Source organism: Serpula lacrymans (assembly GCF_000218685.1).
Source record: "Serpula lacrymans var. lacrymans S7.9 unplaced genomic scaffold SERLAscaffold_20, whole genome shotgun sequence".
Taxonomy (NCBI): Eukaryota; Fungi; Basidiomycota; class Agaricomycetes; order Boletales; family Serpulaceae; genus Serpula; species Serpula lacrymans.
The window spans coordinates 495880-509837 of NW_006763309.1; the positions used below are offsets into that span (position 1 = coordinate 495880).

Below are 13958 nucleotides of genomic sequence, written 5' to 3' on the forward strand. Positions count from 1 at the left end.
CCCACCAAGGCCTGCTTTTCCTTTGACCATGTCCATGATTTTCATCTGCTCTAAAGCCTGTCTGACGTTGTCGTCGTCCGCAACGTGCCCGGGCCCGTCCTCTCCATGCGCAGCCTTCACCTGGCCAAGCACGGCATCCACAAGGGCTTGCGGAACTTGGTTATTATCACTTGAAAAGCTGTTTCTGATAGCGTTCAAAGCTTTGACAGCCTTTGACTTTTTCTTCTTTTTTTTACGCTGCGACGACGAAGCTTGGAGCGTCTGTGGTACATCTGTGTCCTTGACTCGATCCTCAGACTCAGAGCCAGACTGTTCCTCCTCGTTCTCCGCGTCCTGTGCGGTGTCGATGATTTCTTGAATGCAAGCCTTCTGCGAAGAAGAGGAAGACATGCTTCGTGCAAAGATTACTGTATGTACGGATAGACGTTTCCAGTCAATGATAGCATCGATCTCCGGCACCAACTGACAGCCATAATGGTCATAGCCACTGGCACGTGGCTGATAAGAATATTAAGGTTAAGTACAAGTGATTGTAATAGCTTGGGTATAGTCCATTCGACCTCAGGCAACTGCTGCTACACGTCTCCGCCTTTTGACCCGATCAGCCAGACTTGGCTCAAGGTTCAAGTCATTATGCAACTGTCTCACACCCAGCGCCTCTACAACATCGGCTGTGGCCGTATCAGTCTCGGGCTGAGCTGGACTTAGGCTAACCTCAGGATGCCTCTTCCTCTTCAGTTTAGAGGGCGAAGGCGTGAGCGGGGGTGTGGGTAGCACCGTAATGTTGCCTCGTGCCTCAACCCGAGATGTGGACGGAAGACCATAAGAAGAAAATGATTTCAGGTCGGCAGTAAAAAGTACCTTTCAAATGGAGTCGTCATAAGCCATGAGAGTAAATGTAATATGCCATCGCTTACAGAGTGAGCCCAACCAGCATAATTACCCCAAACATTGACTAGCTTCACGTTAATTTTTTCATAGAGTTTAGGGGTCATAGATGCTTTGGCCTTTGCACTGGAGCTCGAAGGGAAACCGTAATGTTTTATGGCGATCTGGTGGACATGCGTATCAACAGGGATGACGTCCTTCTACGGGTACGAAAATAAGTCAGCGAAGAACCGCATCACACGCACCCACATTACCTTATCCATACTCATGAGTAAGACACAGTCGGCAACTTTACGACCAACGCCCATGAATTTCAGGAGTTCTTCTCGTGCTTCATCGGTAGTTAAATCCCTCAGGGTCATTAGCCATTCTTCAGAGGCTTCGAGTGAGCTGAGAGAAGTATGCCCATGGGTATCCACTAACATTTTTGCGGTTCTCTGGATGAAGGAGGCGCGATAACCGAAACCCAGTGATCGAAGAGTACCGACGACTTCTGGGGCAGCGAGGGCAGAAGGAGAAGGGAAAGGGTGGTAAGACTGACATTGTTGCTCTTCTGTAGTTTCATGCGGAGGAGGAAGAGACAACAGGGGAGTAGAATATTGCTTGCACAATGATTGTACCATTTTCGTGATACGTGATATGTTATTGTTGGAAGAACATATGAAGCTTAGGGGTAAAAAATATAGCTAAGGGCGATAGGAGGAGCAAACAGCGAGGACTTACGATATAAGGTTCTCCCAAGGATCCTGCCTCAGCATCCTGATGCCCGAGAAACGCGACCGAAGATTGTCAAAAACTGCATCGCGTGCACTCCATTGGTCGTACAGTTCCACAAGATCCACTTCCAGCTGAAAGTAATCCCTGAGCCAAGCCAGTGTTTCTGTTTCCTTAACTGCTTGTTGCGTAGGGGAGAGCTGCTTTGGAAACACAGAACGGTAGAAGAGGAAGTTGGGCGTTTGTCTGAGACATACTACACGATCCCGTAGACATAAACGATACTCGTGTGTCGGCGTTGAAGCATCTACTGTCGTGACATGTAGTGGAAATGCAGACCAGCGGAATGACTGCCCGCATTTCAATACAGCGGCCAGAGATAACTGGATAATGGGAAGAGGTAATTCACAGAAACCTGGGATCATTGCCAGTGAAGGAATGCGCATAAGAGGGACTCGCGTCGGGTTCATCCGAACCACCACCAGTCCTCACAAAAGTCCGTAAATCCCACTAACAGGTTAGCGTTGTCGAGCTCGGGAAATACTGACATTCATATTCGTCCTGGTACGCCTATTGTTTAATTTTCATTACATGTACAGATGCCAATGATATCGATATTGTTATTGTTACCATAGTCCTAATTCACCCAGCGTGATAGCGAAGATGCCTTCCGAAGGAGATACTTTCCTTCCTCGGATTCAGTCCGTTTTTTATGCAGTATTTGACGACCAGCAAGGCCCCAAGATCGTCTTTCAAGTGCCTGAAGGTCTTATAGGCGTGTCAACAACAGGGCCAACATATGGAACAACACCAGTTTCTTCTTCGCCAACTGTGAATGAGAGCGATGTACCTCTTTCAAGACGTTCCAGTTCTTCGCTGATATCACTTGCCGGACAACGTCCAAACTCGCGGAGTCTATCATCGCCTCAACATCGATCTACTTCTTCCAATCGATGCCTCTTCAATTTCGACGACATATCCAAATATGTCATCCCTCGGAGTGACTTCTGCGGCAGACTTATTATCTGTTCCACGAGCAACCATCGAATCATTGGCTTTCCAGTCGCTCTTAGAGGAAGAAACTATCAACGAAATTATTTTCGTTATAACCTTTGCTTTGTGTTCGAGCGGTCAGCAGATCTTAGTTGCTATGAGCCCGTCGTTCGTAAGGTCAGCCGTGTCTTAACAGCATGCGAGGTCCGCACTTTCGTCAGTGGATTGTGTTGCATCCCATGTTCATGGCAGTCTTCCAGGAAGAGTCCTTGTTTCTCTCTTCCCAACAGGCGCCACATGCGCTGTATGCTATCCTGGAACAGTTATATGAGGACCTCAATTCATACTCAGAAACCTCAATACCTATAGACAAATTCAACTCCATCGAGCTGAAGATTTTCCCTTTTTATCCTAACCCTCCTCCTGTGAAAGATTGGACAGTCCCTTTGGCACTGATAAATATTTCTAAAAGAACGGAGGAAAACTGGGACCTGACTGTTCTGAAGGTGATACAATTCGCTCACTTCTGCCCATTAAATTAATTTCATTTCGTAGGTCATCAAATTCATTGACGGCGTTAACCATGTGAGCAGGATAGCTCAGCTTGCTGACTGCGACCTAGAGCTTACCCGACAAGCTATTTCTCATCTCCTGTGAGGTCATTCGCTCTTAGATTTATCTTGAAAGCTAATATAAGTGCAAGGTATTATCAGGTTATAATGATCATCGACATTTTCCAATATTCAAATATGTATACTCTACGAAAGAACGTGCAATGGCTCGCCGACGAAGCTCATGTAAAAGAGGAATGTGGTCCCTATGTAACCAAACCAGGTCTGTCCTCACGCTCAATATATGCACATGATTTTGACACTCCTATAGGAAGACCAATACCTGATTGGCCAAAACTATTGCACCTATACTCGAGACTAAAACCTGGAAAAACGATCTACGAATGGATGGACGCGTACAAGGTTCATGAACTAGGAATAGATGTAAGGCGTTTCGCAAGTTTTGGTGTCATCAAGGTATGTATCTTTCCTCCTCCCCTCTGTGCATGCATTTGGTTTACCGATTTCCTCTGCTACAGGGATTTTTACGGCGGGTACATCGCTGGCCAGTTTTACTTCCCGTGGAAGCGGGGGCAGGGGCGGAAGTATCACCGACTCGCAGGCGAAGGCAAAGTTTCTCATCGTCAGCTATGATACAAGGCAAGATCGCTTCATCACCAGAAGATACTCGGCGTTCAAGAGGTCAAGTACCTGAAATATCTGTCACTCCTATGGGCTCGCAGACTGGGCTCAGTTCTCCACCAAATACAAAGGACAATATGTTGGCTACTCAAGCAGTGCGCCGAACAAGCGCTGCCGAAACAGTCCTTGAACAACTACGGTTCAAGGCTCTTCAAAGGTCTGACTCCAGCTCGCCACTGCGCACGAGCGAAGAAAGTCAAGAAGGTCGCCTTCAGAACGGACATCCCATGCGCAGGCATTCAATAAAGCAGCAAGGTCCACCGTCCAATCTTCCAGGTACAATCAATCGCAGCAACTCTTCGAATGGCCAGGGCACGATTAACGGCAATCCATCACCTCTCCCGTCCCGCCCCCGGCTATCAAGGTCGCCTTCAGCTCCCCTTATACCCCAAGTGCAGAGCATAGGTACACAGCTGCCTTCGCCTGTTCCTGCTGTTCCTTATCCCCCAGAATTTTTGCCTTTACTCGATGGAGAACATCATACTGACGAATTGTCGACTCTTTTTGAGGCCGGATGGCCAAAGTTGCAGCAATGGCTAGTTGCTGCCGGAGGCGGGAAGGGAGATGGCGATTTTGGTAGGGTGTTGATCATTTATCGATAATATGCTAGGCGTTTGTTACGTATCAAAATGCTAGCAGGATACCTCCAATTTAACATCATACACAAGAACGCTCAAGTTTCTAGCCCTATTAGTGTATTGGAATTTGCTGATTCTCCAATTCTCCAAAATGACTCTCTATTTGTGGTGTTGCATAAGCCGCTTTTCAGGACAGCAATAAATGTAACATTCAAAGTAATCTACTTTTGCAGCTCCATGGTGGGTTTTCCAGTGGAGAAGATGGTGCATCTTTTGATAATGATGAGTCTGAAGGCCTGATGTTAGGCCCAGTGATAGTGAATATGTCGAAGGTAATCCGCGGTAGACATTTAGGCAAGGCCTCGATTGATGTTGACGTAGCCAGATCCATAACATGAGAAAAGTAACTGCGTAGAGGAATCGTCTTCCGAAGCTACTGGAACGATCTTGAAAGATATCCCAAAAAAGTCCTTGATGTCACGTAGGAACTGTATCCTGCGAACGAAACACTCAGTGACTCTGCCATAAACAATATAGATTGCCACTGACGTTCGTGCGGTTGGCTCTCCCATTCTGCAACGTCCTACATCCTCACTACCTAATATCATCATCAAAAGCACCAAACACTGATGATTCCTATCTATGCACCCTCCACGACGTATTTCAGCCAGAAGAGCATGCGTCGCCGTCATGGCTATGTCCTCTGGAGGCACGCCAGGTTTAGATATGGCCTCGGAGCAATAAAGTGCTGAAGTCGTAGACTCAGCCGTGAGGGTCAGACCGTATCCTGGAGACCTAGTAAAACAATAAAAAAAGACTCTAGTTCGCAAACACCCGGTACTTACTTCCCACTTTCTTCGCCTTTATACACGTCCGAGTACAAGTAAACATCGGGGATGTAGCGATTGAGCACCGAACGAGAGGCCTCTATCATGCGATTCGAAAATTGGGGAGTAACACGTACAGCATGTCTAGATGAACGATTTTTTGATTTAAAAAGATACGTGAAAATACCAGAATGGTGACGAACGCTATTCCTCTTATTCTCTTTATTTTTCCAGGATCCACGAAATTCAAAGTTTTCGCTTGTTTTACAACAGGACAGAGAAATTGCACTTCTCCACCACCCTGAGGCGGAGAACCGCGTTTTTTAATCTGCGACAGCTCAGAGCGACTGGAGTGCCTGGAAGATATGTTTGCTTACCCGTAACTCGAGACCATCCGATATGCCAAACAATTGAAGATGTGGTAAGGTCACTGTGCGAATCAAGTCGGCCTATGAGCCATAGTTATGACCTTTTTCACTGGTTTGGTGTAAAGTTTGCTTACAGAAAGGTCATTCTCATCAGATGTAATCCCACGAAGTGTGAGCTCAAAAGGCTTCTTCGCAAAGGGTGAAATCATGACGAGAGGTTCCAAGAAGTAGCCTATTGATCGCGACAGTGGACAGTCATGTGAAACTGGTCCTCCTAGAATGATACCTGGCTTGATGAGAATGGCAGTACCTTCATAGGTCTCGTGCATGAGAATAACTCGTTGTTAAAAAGATCGAACACGTACCGGTTACAGATATCTCTATGACTGTTCCATTTGTAGCTTTCTCGAGCAGGCGCAAAAGACTCACTTCATAGTCTGTGGACAGAATACGTTGACTCTCGAGAGTATAGCACTATATTTGCAGGACTGACCTCTTAAACCCGGATCCTTATCATCTGCTCTGATTTTGTCAATCCTAACGGCTTTTCCGCTGAGTATGGATAGAACAAGACGCTGTCTCAGAAACTGGTGGCCGCTGAAGTGTGGTAAAGATCCTATGTGAGCCATTGAGCGCAACTGCAACCTAGCCTAAGTGCAAGCTTGTCGGTCGATCTCTCCTATGGAACTTTTTGGTCACGTGATATATTAGCATCTTGCCTCTCCGCCACTGCATCGGGACACGATCACTAATAAGTGAACTCGCCTTTGAAACTGTTCTACCATTTCATTGTTTACTTTTATCTTATATGGCTGCAGCTGTGGTGTCAACGAATGGAGTGGCGACGCCTAGCGACTGGCAGGATCGATATCATCACATAGACCAAATTCTCGATAGACCAGGTCCCCGTACAGATCCTTCATTCTTAGCAGGTGATGAGGTTCGCGTTCGCGTTACTAGACCTTCGAAAGTATAGCGGAATCTCATGTACGGTCAGGTCAAGGATTTTCTACGTAACAGTTGCAAGATTCTCGTTATCGGGGCTGGTGGACTAGGTTGTGAGATATTGGCGAATCTCGCTTTGTCAGGGTTCAAGGACATCCATGTCATTGACATGGATACTATAGACATCAGCAATCTTAATCGACAGTTCTTGTTCAGGTATGTCTTCCGTTCCGACCAAGTATGTCATCACATTGGTCGATGACTTTCGTAAGACCAGCGGATGTGGGGAAAGCTAAAGCGATCGTGGCGGCCGAGTTTGTTATGAACAGGGTACCGGGCGTCAAAGTTACACCGTAAGCCAGTTGCAAAGTTATCTCTCATGTGTCCAATAATTCTGGCTTTCTCAGATATTACGGGAAAATCCAAGATAAGGATGATGACTATTACGTGCAATTCAATCTTGTGATTTGTGGCCTTGATTCCGTCGAAGCTCGTCGCTGGATAAATGCCACTCTTGTCAACTTGGTTGATCCGGAGAATCCGGAAAGTTTGAAGCCTTTGATAGATGGCGGTACGGAAGGTGAGCATATAGAGTAAATAATTTCCGGGTCAGACCTTTCAGACCTCATTGGCGAATCAGGCTTCAAGGGTCAGGCTCGTGTAATTTTACCCACCGTATCCTCTTGCTATGAATGCTCCCTGGATATGCTCAACAAACCCACTGCATTCCCTATATGTACCATCGCCAACACTCCTCGTCTGCCGGAACACTGCATAGAGTGGGCGTCTGTATTAGAATGGCCCCGTGTTCATGCAGGTGAATAAATATTTATTCCCATTACCCTCTTGTCCCTTACTTAACCAGTCTGGATGCAGATAAGAAATTAGATACCGATGACCCAGAGCATATATCATGGCTTTATACTATTGCTGCGGCACGCGCAAAAGAATTCAAGATTGAAGGTGTTACATGGTCTCTTACGCAAGGAGTTGTCAAGAATGTCATTCCTGCTATTGCGTCAACCAATGCTATTATAGCAGGTATGTTGGTCATCTGTTGCAAGCTTCCTTTCTAATGTTATCTCAGCGTCATGTTGTAACGAAGCTTTCAAAATCGCAACTAGCTCAGCTGCTTACTTGAATAATTATTTCATGCTTATCGGTACCGAGGGCGTGTACTCGTATACCTTCGAACATGAAAAGCGCGATCATTGCCCAGTATGTGGAAATGAATCGCTCGAAATATCGATCAACCGCGAGTGGACCGTTGAACGCCTGATTGAAATGCTCGTAGAGAAGCAAGATATGTCAGTACCATTCGAATGCGGTATTCAATTGAAAAGTTAACTTATATAATGTTTGCGCAGCCAAATTAAGAAACCATCGTTATCAACACCAGATAAACCAATCTACTTCCAATCTCCTCCTCAACTGGAAGAAGCTACACGACCTAATCTTGAGAAAAAGGTGGCAGACCTCGTTGCGGATGGGGGAGAGATAACTGTCACTGCGACGACCTTACCATTTAATTTGTCATTGCGTATCACTTACACATAAAAACGATAGGGCAACACCTAGTGCTACTATTTCTTCATAAATAGCATGATTTTGTTGCTACACACAAGCGTCAAATAATCTACATCAGGTCGGACATGTGTACTACTCTGTTATGTTACCTCGAATACAAATCCATCATGGGCCTCTATGAAGCAATGGCGGCCACGGTACTAGCGGTCGTCGTCGTGGCATTGGGTTTGGTGTTCTTGCTCCTACCCCATTTGATGGTCACTCTTTCACCATCTATATCTAGACCATTCGCCCAAGCTTCCGCCGCACGCTCAGCTGATGAACGGTCTTTAAAGTTGACGAATGCACATCTAATTCACCATGTAAGATGACGGGAAGGCTATGAATTTAACCAATCCTTACCTGGACTTGGCTACATGAACCACGGATTTAAGCTGCGTCGACGGAACTTGAGGTAATGAATGTATCACGCGAGTGCGAATTGATAATTCTGTAGCATCGGCTGGAAGAGAGGATAGGAAGATAGAAACCTACGTCATGCAAATTAGAACATGTGCAAAGAAAATCCGTCTTAGTTACGACTTACAATTGACTGGTCTTCTGGTGGTTTCAGTCCTTGAGCATCTGCGTGGCCGGCCATAATCTTGCGGGCCACTGGATCATTCCGGCCGTAGTAGCGATCTTGCATATTTTGATGGGAAAGTTCATTCTCAACCGGCTTTTCATGCCTTTGCGTATTCGTCAGTAAATCGGGTCTCAAGACAGGTGAGAGCCGACCCATTACCTATAAGGACACTCGGTTCCACGGCTACACTCTCCTTTCGCGAAGAACGAGCAGACGTGTGGTCGATTCCGCTTGTAGTAAGGATTTGTTCGAGCAAGTTGTTTCAACATCTCTTTCCCTGCAGATTGGGCACGAGTCGGACCCTCCAGCGCTGATTTTGTCCCATCTGCCATCTGTAACGTACATTGTCCATTTCACAACCATGCAGGCGGAGAAAGCCACAAAAAAGACGCACATTGCTTTCCATGTTCTGAGCATAGTATTCCCGATTGATGTCACTCGTCGGTGCTTCACTCTGTATCGCCAATGCTGTGTCTCGAACTTGAGTGGGCAGTCCGTACTCTAGGTCAAGCAAGCAAGTTTGGCAGACGTTCTTCACTTTTGCACAAGTCTGACATATCACTGTTGCTTTGTAACGCATGCCACTGCCTGGATTCCAGCGAAAGACAGTGAATGGTCTAGCACATGTACCACATGAACGACCGAATTCCTGCTTCGACTAAGGAAGAGTTGGTGAACGAACTACGGGCATTGAAGGTGAAGCAGAATTACCATTCGGATAAAAGGATTGTCTCCCAAACAAGTCTCGCAGAGTATAGGAAACTCGCTTTGCTCCCATCCGGCTTTGTTGATATCTGCTTTAGGCGGCATTGTGAATAAGAGGGAGGAAGGAGGGTAATTGTATCTGGCTGAAGGTGATGTTCACAGTTCCAAGGATAAGTTAATGGATTGTTGAGACACGGATACGCTCGGACTCAACCGAAGGAGATACCCCATATGGATATCGGCCGGAGTACCGCCTTGTCAGCGATCATTCTCAACTGAACTTGCAGTGCTCGCTTTCAAAGTTTCATAGTACTGTCGTACGGAATCAAGTCTTGTCCTTGGAATTTATATTGTAACTATATACCATTATCATCATTCATTAGTCAAAAAAAGTCCACTGAGAACAACGAAGAGCGTCATGCCATGAATCCTCATACGCGTAGATATATCCAAATAGAGTCCGCAATGATATCAGGACCTATGAAAAAAATGTGCTATGCAAAGAATAGTCCGCTAGTCCGGCGCATGAGTAATCTAGCTATACATATGCTACGCTATAGTGTAAAGGTCAGCAGTACCACGCCCAGTAAGGCCAGGTAACAAGCCCTATTGAAGCAGATTTCACTCAGTAAGGGAAGTCGTATAAATATTTTATTTACGTACCTTGAGATCACTTGCTGACAGCGGACATGGGAAGCTTACACTGTTACTGATCACCGGTGACACTGTGAAGAACAGTATTCGCAATCCAAGCTGGAGACAAAAGGTTGGATCTAAACATCTACAAAAATAATGGAAACTCACAGTAATTTTGTAATCAACGGTTATGTCTGATGTTGTACCGGAAACACCACATTTGTTGGCCAGGTCGGTTAAAATCGCACTACTCGAGGGCATAGTCGTAGTATATTCGATAGAAAATGGGAATGTGAAGTTCTTCTGACTATGCGAAGGGAATGTAATACTATCCTCGGTACCATTCCCTATGAGGGTGTTGTTGATCGGATGAAATATCTGTACACCCCAGTCAAATTCACACATCGAGTAAGACAACCGACAATACTTACCTGTGCATCTATCTTGCTGAACGAAACTTGAAAGTAGTTCGGGTTGGTTACTCTGTCTCAAAGTTATTTGAATAATTAATTTAAAGAAGGATGAGATTAGGACTGACGATATGTTTACGCCAAGGTTGACCTGAATCCCATTGGACACGGATTGTATCTGGGCATTGATATGACGATAATCAGGTTATTTATACAATGGGAAAATGACTTGGAGACTTACCTCGCTTCCCCCGGCAGTACTCTGGGGCGCCACGGTACCGACCACGATGTCGGGTGGTGTAATCCACTGCACAGCTCTCAGTATGCGAAGGGTATAGAAGATATCAAGGAGCTGACCATGGCAAGCGCTAGCAGTATACTGATCACAAGGAAAATGATAACTAGTAATGTGCAACAACAAAATCTACCAATGCATCTACCGCGGCCCCCCTGATGTTTGGAGATTAGTATTATACTGAGTGTTTCATAGAAAATTGTGATCACCTTCGTCCACAGAGCACCTTGATGGCTGTATCTCCATTGTCGCACACTTTGCTGTCCCCTTTGCGCAGTAAATATCGTTAATGGCGCAGTCGTAACCACAATGGTGCAAGAAGACGACTCACTTCCCAGAAGTTCCAGCACCGAAATCATTTCGGTCCATCTCGTTCGTCTGATTTAAATGTTGCGGTTCATAGATGGTGTCTGCGCCTTGTCTTGCAAAGTTTGGATCATCCCTGTAACCGCCTGGCGCGGCATACGAGTCGTAACCCCCTTGGTCGTAAGTCTGGTGAGGCTGACTGGTACTGTAAGGATTGTATTGAGGACCGTCGTTAGAATGCTGCTGTGCCCCCTCGTATCGCTCGTTATATGGATCTCTGTAAGACATGGTGGACAAAGCGACTATGAGTTGGAAGAGGTGAGAGCAAGAGTTTGAACCCGTTGGGTATCCGCAGTAGCGTTCCACTCCAGTACTGCCACAATGTGGCGGATGTATTGCAATAATTTGTATTGCTCTCACGTGGAACTTGCACTACTTCCCAAGCACTGCAGCAGCTCCACTTTGACACATTCTGTTAGACATCCCTCACTTACACATTGACAGTACTGCAGCATAAGCAGCAGACAATGGACAGCGAAACAACGAAGGATGCTAACTGTCGATTTTAAAATGATGAAGTTTTCATTCGAGCTCAGTATGAACTACGTCAATGATCTATATAATATGCAACACATGGCATCGGGAGGTGCAATAAACATCCATGATAACGAGATACAGCATCTCAGCACCCAAATACATCAATTACCCAAATCCTCCAGAGCCTCCTGGAATAAATGGCATTCGCTGGCTCCCTTGAGACGTTCTACCGTTCGGTCCTGGGGCCGCATTCCTCGGAGCAGGATCGAACCTTGTAAATCTTGTCGAATTACCTGTTTGCGCCGTGGAAGCATTATATGCGTGGCGACCATGCGAGGAAGAAGGAGGAAAGAAACGATTAGAAGACACATCCATAAGGTTAGGAGCTCCAAGATTGTGATTGGTATTATTTTGCATGTTCCCTGGTGGGCAAGGGGTTGACACCATCCGCCGTGATGATGGCGTCTGCTGTGTTCGTGCTTGAAACTGAGGGAGACCTCGAGGAGTCGACGGAGGACCCATGCGACCATGACTGCGTGTAGTAGACTGATCTAGACCCTGACGAGATGAGCCTGCAGACGCGTCCATATTCATCGAGTGAGATTGTGTAGCAGGTTTGAAACCTCTCTGTCGGTGACTTGGTAGTGGTACTGGCGGCGGTGGCATCAGAGAGCGCTGCATTTGATCTGAAGCTTGCATTGACATATCTTGAGGTCCTTGCGGCAATGACTGATCCTCGTTATATGAGTATTGCCTGGTATCAAGGCACTTTACACGTGTATCTCATAGCGCCAAAAGTAGCGCCATACGTACTGGATAAAGTGACTATTTGACCTATTTGGTTCGTGACTTGACGCCAGGTAACCGGATATATTATTTGAGGGTTGTGCATTGTTTTCGTTTGGGTGCCGAGTAAATGTAGGGTGTTGACCAGGAGGTAGGGTAAGTCTATTTGGAGTCATGGTGGACCTTGGACTCGAACTTGTTTTGACGCTATTACTGGTTCTGGGAATAACGGAAAGTTATAAGCCGAGACAAGAAATGGAAGAAGGGTACACACCGTCGGACTTCTGTCATTGGGCGTTTCCCATTGGAATTGAGGAGAGGAGCGGGCTCAGCTCCGTGTTCTTGGTTGTAATGCAGGACTATGCGATCATTATCTTGACGTGCTTCTTGTAGCTCTCTGCAATAGTGGGATAATTGCATGATTTTCATAAATTTATAAGTTTTATCTGCACCTTTTGAGTGCATTTCGCTCCGCCCTCAGACGCGCGATGGTGGCAGTGAAAGCCGCACAGCGACGTTGGTAGAAGTTAATGAGAGAGTATAGACTCTCTTGTTGAAACTGTTATCGAATATATGGTAATTCAATGTATGCAGGAACGAGGAACAAGTTGTGTCCACCTTGGCAGTATTTGCGACACTATCGAGAGCATGGGGAAGAGAGCGAAACCATTCCGACATAGGCGGATCCATCTGAAAACAAAAATTCTCAGTTTCTGGACCCACCGTGAGAGTCGATATATGGATGCAAAGAAGCATACATCGCGTTGCAAGGGTACAAGTTGGATGCCTTGCGCACCGCACTGTGAGCAACTCTGGTCTGGATCTAAAGGTAGGTTTGAGTTATCTGTTTCCTGTTGTATCTACCAGCCAAGTAGACGATGATAACTGACTGAGGTGGCTGTTGCAGATAATATGCCCGCATTCAGTCAACCAGAATGGAATTGGGGGTAGACCACTGGAATCGGTCGAATAGGAAAGATGGCATTTAGAGCAGTGCACGAAATCCCAAAAATTGTGCTCCGTTGGTTGCGGTGTTGATGGTATGTTGGCTGTTGCAGACATCCTTCAAGTTGTCAGTATGGCCTGTCGCGGCTGTAGTTGACTATCAGTGCTGTGCAGTGCCAGTGAAAGGCCTTTAGGCACTTCGAAGGGGTTAATAGTATTCGGACGTGCCAGACGAATGAGAGATGGGAGTGGAATACCGATGTCTAACATTAAACGAGGCGGTTGCCTCAGGACACGTGACTCAACCACAGATTTGCGGCAGCAATGTCAATAGGACGATCTATACACCCACCATGGGCATGAAAGGGTTCCAGCAGCATAATTTCAGCCACCTGGCTGGGATACTTCAAATATTATAAATATACACTTTGTGATAGATTAACTAAAATTTTACCAATATTTTGAGAAATAGCTGTGATGGTTTGCACCCAGTTTGAGGCTGACATGTTGCTGGTTCTTTATAAACTAAAGTTTGTATTGGCTGAGCTGGTCACTTTTTCAAAGAACTAGCAATGTGTTAGGCACGAACGATCAGAGCAATTTCTGAAAACATTGGGAAA

General features: G+C 46.0%; 8 protein-coding genes across 8 annotated transcripts; 2 read left to right on the top strand and 6 right to left on the bottom strand.

Annotated features, from left to right (window-relative positions):
• Positions 1-12: 12 nt before the first annotated feature.
• SERLADRAFT_404138 (uncharacterized protein) lies at positions 13-424 on the bottom strand (the record flags this gene model as incomplete). The annotated part of the gene is made up of 1 exon (XM_007324641.1): positions 13-424. A coding segment is annotated over one exon (224 nt), but the record flags the coding sequence as incomplete, so codon positions are not given.
• A 51-nt stretch (positions 425-475) lies between these two features.
• SERLADRAFT_481001 (uncharacterized protein) lies at positions 476-2064 on the bottom strand (the record flags this gene model as incomplete). The annotated part of the gene is made up of 4 exons (XM_007324642.1): positions 476-861; positions 918-1088; positions 1143-1554; positions 1612-2064. 4 exons carry the CDS (start codon positions 2046-2048, stop codon positions 562-564), a joined length of 1320 nt encoding a protein of 439 aa, XP_007324704.1.
• A 201-nt stretch (positions 2065-2265) lies between these two features.
• SERLADRAFT_444017 (uncharacterized protein) lies at positions 2266-4450 on the top strand (the record flags this gene model as incomplete). Its single annotated transcript, XM_007324643.1, has 6 exons — positions 2266-2799; positions 2856-3101; positions 3151-3248; positions 3299-3429; positions 3478-3623; positions 3686-4450. 6 exons carry the CDS (start codon positions 2266-2268, stop codon positions 4448-4450), a joined length of 1920 nt encoding a protein of 639 aa, XP_007324705.1.
• A 122-nt stretch (positions 4451-4572) lies between these two features.
• On the bottom strand, positions 4573-6273 carry SERLADRAFT_358889 (uncharacterized protein; the record flags this gene model as incomplete). The annotated part of the gene is made up of 8 exons (XM_007324644.1): positions 4573-4921; positions 4976-5221; positions 5272-5397; positions 5457-5581; positions 5631-5702; positions 5756-5931; positions 5987-6058; positions 6115-6273. The coding sequence occupies 8 exons, from the start codon at positions 6248-6250 to the stop codon at positions 4777-4779; spliced, it is 1098 nt and encodes a 365-aa protein (XP_007324706.1).
• A 111-nt stretch (positions 6274-6384) lies between these two features.
• Positions 6385-9007, top strand: SERLADRAFT_481008 (uncharacterized protein; the record flags this gene model as incomplete). Its single annotated transcript, XM_007324645.1, has 11 exons — positions 6385-6561; positions 6619-6782; positions 6839-6919; positions 6974-7146; positions 7207-7383; positions 7443-7607; positions 7654-7873; positions 7934-8443; positions 8496-8623; positions 8680-8821; positions 8878-9007. 8 exons carry the CDS (start codon positions 6430-6432, stop codon positions 8121-8123), a joined length of 1302 nt encoding a protein of 433 aa, XP_007324707.1.
• A 167-nt stretch (positions 9008-9174) lies between these two features.
• Positions 9175-9582, bottom strand: SERLADRAFT_404153 (uncharacterized protein; the record flags this gene model as incomplete). Its single annotated transcript, XM_007324646.1, is given in 3 exon segments — positions 9175-9191; positions 9206-9373; positions 9427-9582. Coding segments are annotated over 2 exon segments (251 nt in total), but the record flags the coding sequence as incomplete, so codon positions are not given.
• A 161-nt stretch (positions 9583-9743) lies between these two features.
• SERLADRAFT_481014 (uncharacterized protein) lies at positions 9744-11434 on the bottom strand (the record flags this gene model as incomplete). The annotated part of the gene is made up of 9 exons (XM_007324647.1): positions 9744-10029; positions 10087-10176; positions 10228-10437; positions 10491-10542; positions 10598-10647; positions 10711-10776; positions 10827-10919; positions 10974-11031; positions 11096-11434. The coding sequence occupies 9 exons, from the start codon at positions 11356-11358 to the stop codon at positions 9973-9975; spliced, it is 939 nt and encodes a 312-aa protein (XP_007324709.1).
• Positions 11435-11772: 338 nt separating this feature from the next.
• SERLADRAFT_444022 (uncharacterized protein) lies at positions 11773-13071 on the bottom strand (the record flags this gene model as incomplete). The annotated part of the gene is made up of 5 exons (XM_007324648.1): positions 11773-12361; positions 12421-12612; positions 12668-12790; positions 12846-12952; positions 13012-13071. The coding sequence occupies 5 exons, from the start codon at positions 13069-13071 to the stop codon at positions 11773-11775; spliced, it is 1071 nt and encodes a 356-aa protein (XP_007324710.1).
• Between the last annotated feature and the right edge of the window lie 887 nt (positions 13072-13958).